General features: G+C 37.0%; 1 protein-coding gene across 5 annotated transcripts in view; it reads right to left on the bottom strand.

Moving 5' to 3' along the window:
• Xpo4 (exportin 4) overlaps positions 1–14,289 on the bottom strand; it is a 158,658-nt gene that overhangs the window by 91,593 nt on the left and 52,776 nt on the right. For all 5 annotated transcript variants that reach the window (XM_029559238.1, XM_029559237.1, XM_029559239.1 and 2 more), the window contains 2 exons: positions 8,488–8,604; positions 7,644–7,797 (listed from right to left, as the gene is read on the bottom strand). In XM_029559238.1, coding sequence (XP_029415098.1) covers positions 7,644–7,797; positions 8,488–8,604 — 271 coding nt within the window. The remainder of the gene's footprint in view (positions 1–7,643; positions 7,798–8,487; positions 8,605–14,289) is intronic.

The raw sequence follows: 14,289 nt of genomic DNA, 5'->3' as shown, positions 1-14,289 counted from the left end.
AGACCAGGCTAGCTGAGGCTGCAGGAAGACCCTGTCTCAAAAAAGAAGAAGAAGGAGGGGCTGGAGAGATGGCTCAGCGGTTAAGAACACTGACTGTTCTTGCAGAAGACCTGGGTTTGAATCCCAGAACCTACATGACAGCTAACTGTCCATGACTCCAGTTCCAGGGGATCCGACAGCCTCTTCTGTCCTCTGTGGGCTTTGCACAACACAGGTGCACTTACCTACATGCAGGCAATACACACATACACATAAAATACAAATAATAAATAAGAAAATTTTTAAAAGAAGAAGAAAAGGCCTAACCTTTCTGCTACTTTTTGGAGGATTATTCCCAATACCTTAATTTCAAAGCCCACATCATAGGAATGAGTCCCAAAATTCTACCTTCACACCAAATCTCCCTCTACACTACAATTTTACTGACTAGGGGTGACTAACCTATAAAGCAGCATTGCAAATAAAGCTTGCGTGGCATGGCAAATAGTTTTAAAGGCTTCACTGAGACATAATCACATACTACACAATTTCTTCACTGACTCAATATTACTATATCCACAGGAGTTATGTCCATGAACATGAATGATCTAAATTTAGAAAAGAGTCACCACCCCAGAAAAAAGCTCAGCATGCTATGCAGTCTTCTCCTATGTTTTCCTGACTGCCACTGCTGTAGGTAGCCACGATCCATCTGTCACAGACTCATTTATTCTGAACATTTCATGTAAATGCAGTCATATATTATGAAGTGTTCTATAAATGGCTTCTTTTACAATAGAGTCTTTCTTAGGACAATGTTTTCAAAGTTTATCATGTTATGGCATGTATCAGCACTTCCTTCAATTCTTTTAACTGACATATAATATTCCATTATATGGTCAAGCTGCATTTTATTTATTCACTTTTCAGTTGGTAGACCTTTGGGTTGTTTCTACCTTATGAAGAAAACTTCTGTGAACACCCACGTACGAGTTTTTGTTCAGATGACTATTTACCTTCTGGGCCCAATAACGGCTGTGGGCCTTGCTGTGCACTCTGGGATCTTTAGCAATATCCTTGGCCTCTTCCCAAGAGATCACGATAGGACTCCAATTTTGGCAACTCAACTTGTCTCTAGACAGTGCTAAATAGCCCAAGTGAACAAAATGGCCTCAATGGAGAACCAAGGCTATGCTGTTGTGATTTCTTTAGTAAACTTACCATGTGCATGTCTTTTTTGTTTGGTTTTGAGACGGGGTCTCCCTTTAGCCCGAGCTGGCCTGGAACTCAATAAGAGGACCAGGCTGGCCTCCATCTCATAGAGATCCACCTGCCTGCCTGCCTTAGCCTCCGGAATGCTGGGATTAAAGGCATGTGCCACCATGCCTGGCACATGTACATGTCTTGACCTAAGATCATCCACATCACTGAATGGTAACACTAATGTCTCTAAATATTGTCAAATATCTAAGTCTTTAATCTTTACATGGTTTTGCCAGTATCTTTCTGAACATCTAGTTTCATTGTCAAATCACCTTCAGCTGGTTTTTTCAATGACATTTTGCAGTCATAGTTTATATACTACTTCTCCATAAGAAATTTCCAAACTCATAAGCATCTAGGGCTTCCAAATCTCCTTCTATGCAACCTACTATACATTTAGGTTCACAGTTATATCCTTTCATTTGCTAACAAATATTTCAGTACCTCCTACTAAATACAAAGGTGGTATAGGGTAAGCAAGCATATTTAATTTTATACATCAGTGATTCCAAGAAATAATTTCTCCTCATTTGTATCCATTTGTATTTGTATTCTGACTGGAGTCATTTTTAGAGCAACTTCATTCCATAGTAACAGAGACAACAATCAATCACAGACCAACAAGGTGCTGTCCCAGCCTGTTCTTTCTGATCAATAATCACCTGCTAGAACAACTGGATATCCACACGTAAAAAACAAAGTTGAATCATCACTTCATACCATAAACAAAAATTAACTCAAGGTGGATGAAAGACATATATAAGAATTCAATTACAGAAGATAAAAATCTTAAGTACTATGTATGATCAGATTATTGTTTCCAATATATGACAACGGCTTTTAAAAATCAGGCAAATGGAACATAATCAAAACTATACATTTCTCTGCTTTGAAGAACACCAAAAATGGTAAAAACAACTATAATCACACTATCCATAAAATGGAAAATAGTTGAAAATCATGCATCTACTAAGTGATGCATATTCAGATTACATTCAGAACTCCTATAATTCACTAATTTAAAAAAGAAAAGTAATCCAGGTTAAATTTTAAAGGATCTGAGCAGCTAATAACCACTGCAAAGACGCCCAATAACATTAGAGGGATTCAAATCAAAACTACAATGAGAAGTGGGCCAGGCGGCTTATAATCTTCTTATAATCGATGTCCTAGGGCATCTACTAAAGCAGGAAGATTGTTGCATAGCAAGCAGCAAGCCAGTCAGGGCTACATAGTAAGACTGTGCCCCCCGCCTCTGCCCAAAACAGAACAAAACAAAACACCATGAGCACGGTGTGGTGCATGGTGCACACTTGTAATCACAGAATTTGAGAGGCAGACACAAAAGAGACACCACACCAGCTTAGTCTCTATCCAAAAATAATACAAGAATATTCATAGAAACATGACCTTTTTTTTAAGAAACTAGATCTTTGTATAAGGCTCAGATGGCCTCAAACTCCTAGGCTCAAACCACCTTACTGCCAAAGCCTCTAGGCATAGCTGGGACTACAAGCATACAGGAAAGCCCCTGTGCCATAAGTTTCTTTCCTGTTGTGATAAAATACTCTGACACAAGCAACTTAAGGGAAAAAGGGTTTATTTAGCTCTGTCACGGTACAGTACTGACTAAAGATGCATGCTCTACGAAGGAGCAGACTGTGTACTCTGATTAGAACACACAAAGCAAATCTTTAAGAACATTACACTAAAAAAAAGAAAAACAACAACAAAAAAAAACATTAAAGTGAAAGAAGCTAATCATAAAAGACCATGTATCCTATGAGGTCATTAACATAAAATGTCCAATATAGACACATGCATATTGAAATAAGGGACAAAAGTTAAACAAATAATACAGATCAGACACTACTGTATCGAAGTTAAATTTCTTTCTTACTTTTATCTTTTGAAATATGGTTTCACTATGTAGAGATGGTCTTCCTACGTATCTTTAACCCCAAACTCAAACTTCTGATTCTGCCTCAAACACTAAGATTTAAGGCATGTGCCTCAATCTCAATGCCAGCTATCATTAAACTTCTTGTATTGAACTTTGCATTCTGCTTTTGCAAGAGCTTCTCTACAAGACTCACAGTACAACTTCATTTTCTTTTTTCTTTCTTTCTTTTTTTTTTTTTGGCAGTGCTGGAGATTGAACCCTGGGCCTTGCACATGATAAGCAAAAACTAGGAAAATACACAGTAAATGGATATAATGCCTGCAACCACTCCCAAATAATTTTTTAAAAAGTGTTTGAATATATACATACACGTGTTTGTGTATCTGTTATGAGGGAGAGCAGAGAGAGAATGGGACAAAATGTCAATAATTGGTAGTCTTAGTAAAGTGTACAAGGGAGTTATCTAAGCTTTACTTTATGTTTGATATTGCAAATAGAAAGAATCAGCCATATTGTAAAAAATTACAAATAAAGATTTATATGGATAATTCACAAAAGCCTCATTTAGTATAATATTCTAAATGATTAAATACATTTGATACAAGATAAATTTTACAAGGCCTATTTGCTGCTATTTGTTTACCCCAAAAGACAGTCTTTTTAAAATTTGAAAATTTTATTTTTATTTACTTTATGTGTATGAGTGTTCTTCCTGCATGTATATAAGAATGAGAATGTAATGCAATGCCCACAGAGGACAGAAAAAGGCATCAGATACCCTGGAACTGGAGTCCTAGATGGTTGTTAGTCACTACACAAAGTGCTAGGAACTAAAACTTGATCCTCTGGAAGAGCAGTCAGTTCTGAACCACTGAGCCATCTCTCCAGGCCAAGACAATCATTTTTTAAAAGCTATCAACATTCATTTTAATTAAGTTTGACTATTTTACCCTGTCAATGGTAAAAATCTAAATGATTTTCTAATTCTTTCCCCATCAATTAAATGTGATGATCTCTAGGCAATTGCCAAAATTAGAACTCAACCAGAATTAGGTTCCTTGAGATGGATTTCACTAATTAGTGCCAAAACTGTACCTTAGTATAATGCCACTGCCGGATTCTCCTACACTTAAAGCTAATCTGCTCAAGAATACTTAGCTGTAGTCCAGGTTGCCAATAAATGGAACTATGCCAATCTCTGGTCACATAAACAATCACTCAAAAGCATGAAGCAGAAAAATATTTTCATGAGTCAGGCATGGTAGTATACTCCAGTAGTTGGGAGACTGAGGCAAGAGAATCAAGGATTCAAAGCCAGCGTGGGATACTTGCCATGTATCCAGGACCATGTATTGCAAGACAGAGAGACAAAGAGACACAGACAGAAAACAACAGCCTCATAATCTTTTTTATTTGTGTGTGTGTGTGTGTGTGTGTGTGTGTATGTGTGCATGTGGAAGCTGGAAGAGGGCACTGGACCCTAGAGCTGGAGTTATAAACAAGTTATCCCTCTGACATGGATGCTGGGAACTGAAGCGCATCAAGCACTCTAACCAACTGAACTATCTCTCCTGCTCACCTACCCCCTCCTTAAAAGATAGAATTTTACGTATCCCAGGGTGTCCTCAAACTACTAAGTAGCCAAGGATGACCTTAAACTCCTGACCTCCAGCCTCCTGCTACTACCTCCCAGAAAGTAGGGATTACAGGCATGTGCCACCACGCCCAGCTAGTCTCAAGATCTTTAAAGGAATTACTTCCTTTGGGTACACTGCAGTTAGCTAAGGACTTTATAAAATATTTTATGTGTGCATATCTTTCACACAAACATTGTTTCCAAACTCCAAAGGAACGGTTTCTGTTTTCAAAGTAGTAACTTTCTGCCAACTATATTTTCTACTATAACAGACACTTTAAAACTGGCTATGATATATGCAGTGTAATTTTTGTTGATTTTTCTCTACATACATAATTAATGTTTTGATAGCTCCATATGGACTGGTACTTTTAATATCTATTCCAAGCTCTTTCAATGTCTTTTTTGTTTTGTTGGCTTTTTCGAGGCTGGATCTTGCTATGCAGCCTGGCTGGCCTAGAACTCATAGAAATTCCTCCTGCCTCAGGCTACTGAGAGAACCCTGAGACTAAAGGAGTGTGTTACTTAGCTTTAAAAAAAAAAAAAAGTAAAAGGGGCTGGAGAGATGGCTCAGCGGTTAAGAACACTAGTTGTTCTTGCGGAAGACCCGGGTTCAAATCCCAGTACCCACATGGCAGCTAACAACTGTCCTTAACTCCACACTTACCTACATGCAAGCAATACATGCATACACATAAAATAAAAATAATAAATAAAATTTAAAAAATAAATAAATAAAAAAACTAGAGCAGGAACTGAAGTCTAATCACTCTTCTCCATGACAAGACTCTGCTACAGTGGCCCCTAAATTATAACCATGGGCCCTTTGAATAAATACCATCTTTTACAAACAAAACAAGCTAGGCATAGTGACTTACATTTGTAATTCTAGCACTTGGGGGGCTGACGCAGAAAAAAATAAAACTAAGAAAGAAAGTGCCTCAGTTGGGTGTGGTGGCTCATGCATATAACATGTTGGAGGGCTGAGGCAGGAAGTTCATCATGAGTTCAAGCACAGCTTGGACTATAGAAGCACTTCTCTCAAAAATCAAACCAAGAGGGCTGGAGAGATGGCTCAGCAGTTAAGAGCACTGACTGCTATTGCAGACAACCCAGGTTCAACTCCCAGTACCCACACAACGGCTAACAACTGTCTATAATTCCAGTTTCAGGGGAATTCAGCACCCTCTTTTGACCTCTGCAGGCATTACACAACATGAGTGTGCTTATATACATGCAGGCAATACACTCATACACATAAAATAAAAATAATAAAATATTTTTTAAATCCAAAATAAAGAAAGAAAATGCCTCTAAACAATCCAAAAGAATTAAATTCATATATTAAAGATATAAAATTGATTATTATGTGAAAGATAATTAAAGGCTAGGCAAAAAAGAATGTAATTAACTTGAGCACAAGCTTTGTACCAATGTGACTGTCCTTGGCAGTCTAGAGAATTCATGGTTTGAAGAGTCGGAAGCTCCCTTTACCCCATACCACCTGATTTGACAATTAATTTTCACTATATTACAGTAACCTGAAACAGAAAATCACAACTAACTATAAGCCTTTAAATCTCACAGCTTTCTAAGTCTCAAACCTCTACGTACATGAATGAAGCAGATATTGGCTCTGTTGGAACAAAGACAATGAGTGTCATCCCAAACTTAATGATATTATCTCTTTATAATCTCCTTAGAATCAGTATTGTTCTCCAAAACAGACACTATGAGTGCCCTGAGAAAGGCTGATTAAAGACATGCAGAACAGGTTACATTGCATTTTCTATGCTCTATACAAGTTCATTAGATCAAAAAGGAGCATGACATGAAGAGTTAATTGTGTGGCTATTTTATTCAAGGATGCTAAGATCGCCATAAATAGTTGCTAATGCTGAGTGTGTTAACTATAATGTTCCTTTTAATACATACAACAATCAATATCCCCTCTATTTGGAAAAATTAACATTAAGAAAGGTTCAGCAATTTGCTAGAGATCAACTGAAGCTTGAACCTAGATCTGCCTGACTGAGCTACACTACAAACAGGCACCACAATACATTACTGCTCAACCTGTCACTAAGCAGCAAATGTTCTAGATCTATTAAGTCGTAAGCGTCAAGAGATGGCTTTCTACAACACAAATTTCTCTTTACTAACTGATTTTAAAAAGTAAATATATAAAAACGGGCGTGGTGGCACATGCCTTTAATCCCAGCACCTGGGAGGCAGAGGCAGGCAGCTCTCTTGTGCGGTCAAGGCCAGCCTGGTCTACATAGTGAGTTCCAGGACAGCCGGGGCTACAGGGAGACTCTGTCTCAAAAAAGACCCCCCCCCAAAATAAAAGTAAATACATAATATACAATACTTGCCTTTTTGCATATACATAGATATTATACATACAATACAAGCTTATTTTGTTACTAATAATTTCCTAAAAACAAAATCTTCATCTCTATGTATTGGTAAAAACCTCCACAGAACATATTACTAAGTTAATATATATATTTAAACAATATTCATAGACAAAATCAGAACCCTTCTAACTAACCTTAAGGTAAGTCAGTCAAAAAAAACTAATGTAATCACATATCTAGGGAGAAAATGGTTGGTATTATGCTTAATAAAAATGAGGGGTTTTTTTCCTTCCCAGGAATATCAGTCCTCCTAAGTAATAGCCAATAAAATTTTACTTTACATTTTCTACCTAGTCTACTGTGCTGTAGCATTATAAAATTCCACTCTCTAAAAGACAACAACTTTCAATAGCATGCTTTACAAAAAATGTAAAGACCTGTCTTTATAATCAAGTCATCTACAAAATTACCATAAATAACTATTTTGTTGTTTAAAGGATATAATTTGGTGGAAGAAAGTTCCAGCTTAAGACTTGATTGGCAAGTGCAAGATACCGCTGAAACACTGAGGACATCTGTGCATTAAGGTTTTCCCGCCTGCTGAACTCCTGCAAAACTTCAACCGTTAACATGAAGATCTGACGAAGGTCTTCTTCCTGTGATCAATAAATCACAAACATTGTTACATATAACACTCACTCAAAATACATTCACCTTTAGAAACATAAACAAATCAAACAAGAACCTTCGGATTTCCATCAGAAAATGCTATTTCCATCTTGAGGCATCTAACCAAAATTTAAATCAGTATGCTTTAAAGTGGCACCGTTTACTATAATAAAAATGCTCCTCCATAGAGGAGAGCCTTTGAGGACGAATGTGACTGCAGAGCTGGGAGAGTCAGTTGCTATAGTGCAGAGCCTTAGGACTTAAGCCAATGCCTTCACATAACTTTACCCAGAGCCAAACAATACACGCGTGAGACAAAGAGCCCACACCATCTGCAATAACATTTTAAATACATGACTCTCTCTGGCATTTTGCCAGTCCTATTTTTAAGACAGCCAAATCCTATCAATTGAAATAGTCACCTAAACAAGATAAGAAAATGATAAACTAAGGCATATTTATCTTAGTTTTTTGTTTTGTTTAAAAATGAGAATTAAAAAAGTAATTTTAAATTATCAATTAGACATCAAACCTACCACTTTACCTTATGAAAACACAGCACAAATCTTCAGGTACAAGCTATCTTCAAGTATATAAATGAATGTTCTCAACCACTAGGAACAAACTGGGTAAAAAAAGTAGATCGTTCAGTAATTAAGAACAAAAATACCAATTACCTGAAAAACTCTTTTGCAGTTACCATGGAATTCCATACTCAGTCCAATGTTGCTAGTTTTACTTGAACTTGAGAATTCACTCAACAATGCAGTTAGAATAGAACAGGCCAGAGTTTGCTATATTGGACAAGAAATTATTGTAAGTGTTTTGCTCAAAAATATATTTGCTCAAACATAACTATTTTCTCTCTAGGTTATCTATTATAGCTTTAGATCTTATAACTACCCACCAGAAAATTGGGTATATGACTAGCGCCTTTCAAAGATTAGCGCCTTTCAAAGTAGTGTGGTAAATGTCATCAGTACTTATGGTAACAAACCACATCAGACCAAAACTGAGACCACTATGCTTCTACTCAATCCTAAAATTCAAGTGACATTTTAAAACAATTAATGTTGAATGCTAGTTTCACTTATCTTGTTTCATTTGACTTGTATAACAACCCATATGCTCATCTTACATCTGAAAGTACTGTGAAGAGAGGGTACCCAAGTCAGTATGTACTGATGTTTGTAAATTATATTCTCAAATAGTCTTCAAAATATGGTATCTCAAAATGCTTTTATTCAAAAACAAAACTTTCCTTCTGACTGGGCCTATCAGGAAGACTGAGAATTCAACTCATTCATCTTATTCACAGACTATTTAGAGGCAAGGTACCAAGGATGGAGATAAGGATATGAATTACTTTGGCACATTTCCAGGGGTTAAACAGAAATATGCACACTACCTCTGAACAACCGAAAGATTAAAGTCAAGATGATACTATTTCTGCAAGCTTACACAACAGCTGAGCACAGTGGGACCCACCCCACCAACTGCAACATCTTTGTTCATAAATGCTTCTGATGTCAGTACCTTGACCTTACAGATGCTTGCTTATCTTGGCAAATCTTAGCAAATATACATAAACTTAAATTCTTAAGCTGATAGGGTTGATATTTGCTTAAGATGAATGATGGTTCAATGGATGAAAAATATATTACTTTCTGTGAAATCATCTAAAGTTTTCCTTCAAAAAAGTTTTTCTTTAATTTATAATTTTTATTTTATGTGCAGGAGTGTATTGCCTGCATGTATGTGAGTGCACCCATGTCATGCAATGCTGTAGAGGTCAGAAGAGAGCTTCGGAGTCCCCTGGAACTGGAGTTAAGGATGGTTCATAGCCGCCACGTGGATGCTGGGAATCGACGCCACGTGGATGCTGGGAATCGAACCCAGGTCTTCTGCAAGAGTAATCAGTGCTTTAAACCACTGAGCCATCTCTCCAGCCCCTCAAAAAATAGTTTTAAAAAATTTAGTAGTTCCTGTTTACATCTTAATCTCAACCAAAATAAGTATAGCTATGTAACTAGTATTTTAAGAGGGCTGGGAAAACTGGAAGTATCAATCAAGTAAGCTTTCTACAACAATAAAGAGTTTTTCTCTCCGGCCGTGGTGGCACACGCCTTTAATCCCAGCACTTGGGAGGCAGAGACAGGCAGATCACTTGTGAGTTCAAGGCCAGCCTGGTCTACACAGTGAGTTCCAGGACAGCTAGGGCTACAAGGAGACCCTGTCTCAAAAAGACAAAAAACAAACAAACAAAAAGTTTTCTGAATGCTCTTGGTTTGGCATGCATGCACACACATACAGACTTTGGTATTTTGTTATTATTTATTAGTTGTACTGAGTGTTAAACACAGGACCTTATGGCCATTAGGCTTGTGCTTCTCCCCTGAAATGGGCTTATCACTGTCCCTCACACTCAAATTTGTTTTCAAACTATGACTTATTTTTAATACAGAAGTCCCCTCAGCCCCAAATCTTCAAGAAAAAAATATGCCTGTTTAACTGCTTTTGCATGACTGCAGGAAGAAATGTACTCTGAGAAATTAGGCACAAGCATCTTTCACAGAGAAAACAACGTATCACATGTCCTATTTTACAGTTAAAAGAGATCTGAGAAATTCATCATGCAAAATGCCTTCATTTTTAAGTAATCTAAAAAATGGCTTTCTTTTTAAAAATATTTTATTATTATTTTTTAATGTATATGAGTTTATTGCCTGCATGTATGTGAGTGCACCCGTGTTGTGCAATGCTGCAGAGGTCAAAAGAGGGCTTCGGAGCTTCGGAGTCCCCTGGAACTGGAGTTAAGGGCAGTTCATAGCTGCCATGTCGGTGCTGGGAATCGAACCCGGGTCCTCTGCAAGAGCAGTCAGTGCTCTTAACCGCTGAGTCATCGCTCCAGACCCAAAAATGACTTTCTTTTAAATGGAGATTAAAATGCTAGTCACCAGCCAAGCATGGTAGTATAGTCCTATAATCCCAGCACTTGGGTGGCAGAGGCAGGAGGATCACATAAGGCTAGTTTGGGACTACACAGTATGACCCTACCTCAAAATCCCCCTACCTCCTAAAAAAAGTCAAGTAAGGAAATAAAAAGGCCAGCAGTTAATACTTCATAGATACATTTAAATAATATTTGATCATCTTCAAAGATGAAAACACACGCACGCACACATGCATGCGGTAAGGAAAAGACATTAAAGTAAAAAATAAGATTATATTAAATTAATGAAAATTAGAGGGAAATGTTAACGCACAAAGATCTAATAAATTCTACAATTCTATGATTCGGAAGACAAATTTTAGTATCCTATATTTTTGTAAGCCTTAGCTTTCCATCTATCCTTTCTAAATAAGACTTCAGTGAATAGAATATATGAACAGCTACAAATATTTAATAAAATCTGTCTTGCTAAAATAAAATTAATTTCAGACTCTCAGATAAGATAATCAAACTACTGAATACAATTCACACATAACTTACATGAAAATATGAAAACTTTTTTAAAAATCCAAAAGCACATGTTAGATGCAAACTATCCCTGCCCTTACAAATAAATGATGCATAATAAATTCCTCAAGTAATTTACAACTTGTCACAGACTGGTTTCTTAGTGATTTCATAAAATAGTTATATTTTTAAACTATGGTCACATTTGAATTTTTAAAATAACACCTAATTTATTATTAAAACAAGATGTACCCAAAATAAAGGCTTACTTTCATATGAAATAAATATTTCCTAAGATCATATCCATGGTCGAATGAATGGAGAAAATGAACAAGGCAAAGACAGCTGAGAACCTGCTAGGTGACTGGAAAGCTCAATAAGGAAGGGTTTTAACTCTCCTCCAGCTACACAGCTCAGCAGACAAGTAGCCTATCAAGATCAGCTGTGGCAATAAACATGCCCCTCCAAAAGAGCACACTTCCACATCAATGATGCACAAATTTAACCATAAAAGCAAATATATTCTCTCTCCTCTCTCTCAGCAGCATGACAGAGATTTATTAGGAAAGCGAGAAAAGAACCTGGAGAATGGGAGGAGCTCCCAAGGAGGAATGATGCCCTGTATTCTCAATACCAAGAATCAAGAACAAAATATAAGTATGTTGTCATCACAGGCTCAGCTCCCTGAACACAGAAATCTTTTGTTCTTAAATCTTTTTTTTTTTTGGTCTTTTTTGAGACAGGTCTCCCTATAGCCCAAGGTGGCCTGGAACTCCCAATACAGACCAGGCTGGCCCTCAACTCACAGAGATCTCTGCCTGCCTCTGCCTCTTAAGTGCTGAAATTAAAGGCATACACCACCATACCCAGCTTAAATCATTTTTTTATCTTATAAAAATCACACAGTATATCTTCATCTTAGAAAAACTAGAAGGTACAAAAAAGTAGAAAGAAGGGGGTTGGAGAGATGGTTCAGTGGTTAAGGGAACTGACTGCTCTCACAGAGGACCCAGGTTTGATTCCCAGCACCCACATGGTGGCTAACAACCATCAGTAACTACAGTTCCAGGGAAGCCAATACCCTCTTCTGGCCTCTGCGACACTGCAAGCACATGGTGTGCTTACATATGTGCAAGCATAACACTCATACACATTTAAAAAAAAAAGTACAAAGAAAATAAAATTGTCTATAATCCTACTGTCTGGAGGTTACTACCGTAAGTTATTTACAGCTCTTTAATTTCTTAATGTATGGATCTACATTATTTATATACCATTGGTATCAATGAATATATTATTTTATACTATTTTTTTCACTTTACAATTTTGGGGCAAAAAGAAATCTTGAAAAAACTGTTTTAGCTGGGTGTGGTGGCACACACCTTTAATCCCAACAGAGGCAGGTGATCTCTATGAAATCAAGGCCAGCCTAATCTACATAGTGAGTTCCAGGCCAGCTGGGGCTACAGGGAGACCCTGCAAAAAGACCAAAACCACCAATAACAAAAATTGTTATGTATATACTTCACTTAGAAACTTAAGAAATTCATAAAGAGTTATGCAGCATACAGAAATCAAATGCTGTTTTTGGTCATACCTAAAATCATCAGCTTTCAGAGAACTAAAATTCAGTAAGATATTTTCATCACTAAAAATACCAAATAATCCAGTTTCTTCATTTGGAGATCCTGTAAGGATATGAGATTAACATCATAGACCCTAATTATATTATCCTGCTCCCACTCAAGGGTACCAAATGAATAAACTCACTCACTGGAGAAAGTGAATAATTAAGCACTGATTATACATACAGAGCAAAGTACTTTGATACATTTCATCTAAGTATTATTTCTCCCTATTCACAGGGCTCTAAATATGTTTACTCATTTTTCAGTATTTAATTAGCAATTAAATCCCCTTAAGATGAAGTCACTCTCATCCTACTGTAATGAAGATAGAGAAGAAAGATAAAAATGAGCTCCCAAAAGAGAATTTGCCAGGACAGAAAGAAGGAAAATGTCAGCCCTGGATAGGAGAGTGCGCTAGCTTTCAGTCTCGCTTACCCAGGAGAGGACTTGTGTCTGCTTGCTACAAGGCATTCAGTGATCAGGGGACACAAGTGCAAGTGCCTTTTACTCACTCCCCTCATCTAGCAACCAATATTACAACTGTCTAACTTTCAAGTTCTGGCTCTACCCTTTGTCAGTCAAGGCTAGATATTATTCTGTATAAAGACAGTAATGCCAATACTCAAAAGGGTCTGTAAAGAATTCCAGTGAAATCTGATGAATACTGACAGAAATACTAGATCATCATACTAAACAGGGATTTGATCAAAACCCGGTACAAATTAAGATTTGGAACAGGTTAATGCTTCCTTTATTTAAAATCATGAAGAATAAGTTAATATCTATTATTTTCCAGGTACAACAAAAACACCACTTTTAATAAAACTAATGTTGTATACATTTTTCTAAAAGAACCATTTCTGTAGACATTATAAGATGTTAGAACTTGTCAGAACTTGGAAGCCTCAAGTACAAAGGGCCTTCCGTCCTTTGACAAAGGGACACCAGATCCCCAGCTTCTTGATTTATGTGTTTCACAGGTCTCCTCAAGAGGCCTTTGTGGTGGTCTATGGCTCACCATAGGCAATTTGACTACCACTGGCAGGTAGTTCTTAACTGATGATTCTCATTTGCTAACAAGTTAGAAACCAAGTAGCAAAATTTATTCAATTTGTAATACATATAAATAAAAATACTCTGTAGGAATCCTTATGAGTACAAGAACTCTACTGTCTAGACTAAGGAAACAGGAAACTGAGCTCTAACAGTCTAAGTTTTCCTGCTTTAACTGGAGGCAAGGCACTTCATTTATCATGCCACTGCAGTCTCATCCACAAAAAAGTGCTCCTATTCTCTGCCCTGCCTAATCCACAATTACCCTAGTTTCAAATTAAATGATGTGCCATTAAGTACTATGTAAATGTAATGGTTATAAGGTAGTGGAAGTAGTA

This window comes from Nannospalax galili, unplaced genomic scaffold (genome assembly GCF_000622305.1).
Source record: "Nannospalax galili isolate Female #2095 unplaced genomic scaffold, S.galili_v1.0 scaffold388, whole genome shotgun sequence".
Classification (NCBI taxonomy): domain Eukaryota; kingdom Metazoa; phylum Chordata; class Mammalia; order Rodentia; family Spalacidae; genus Nannospalax; species Nannospalax galili.
Note: the sequence above shows the minus strand (reverse complement) of the source record. Positions and strands in the feature narration are given on the sequence as shown.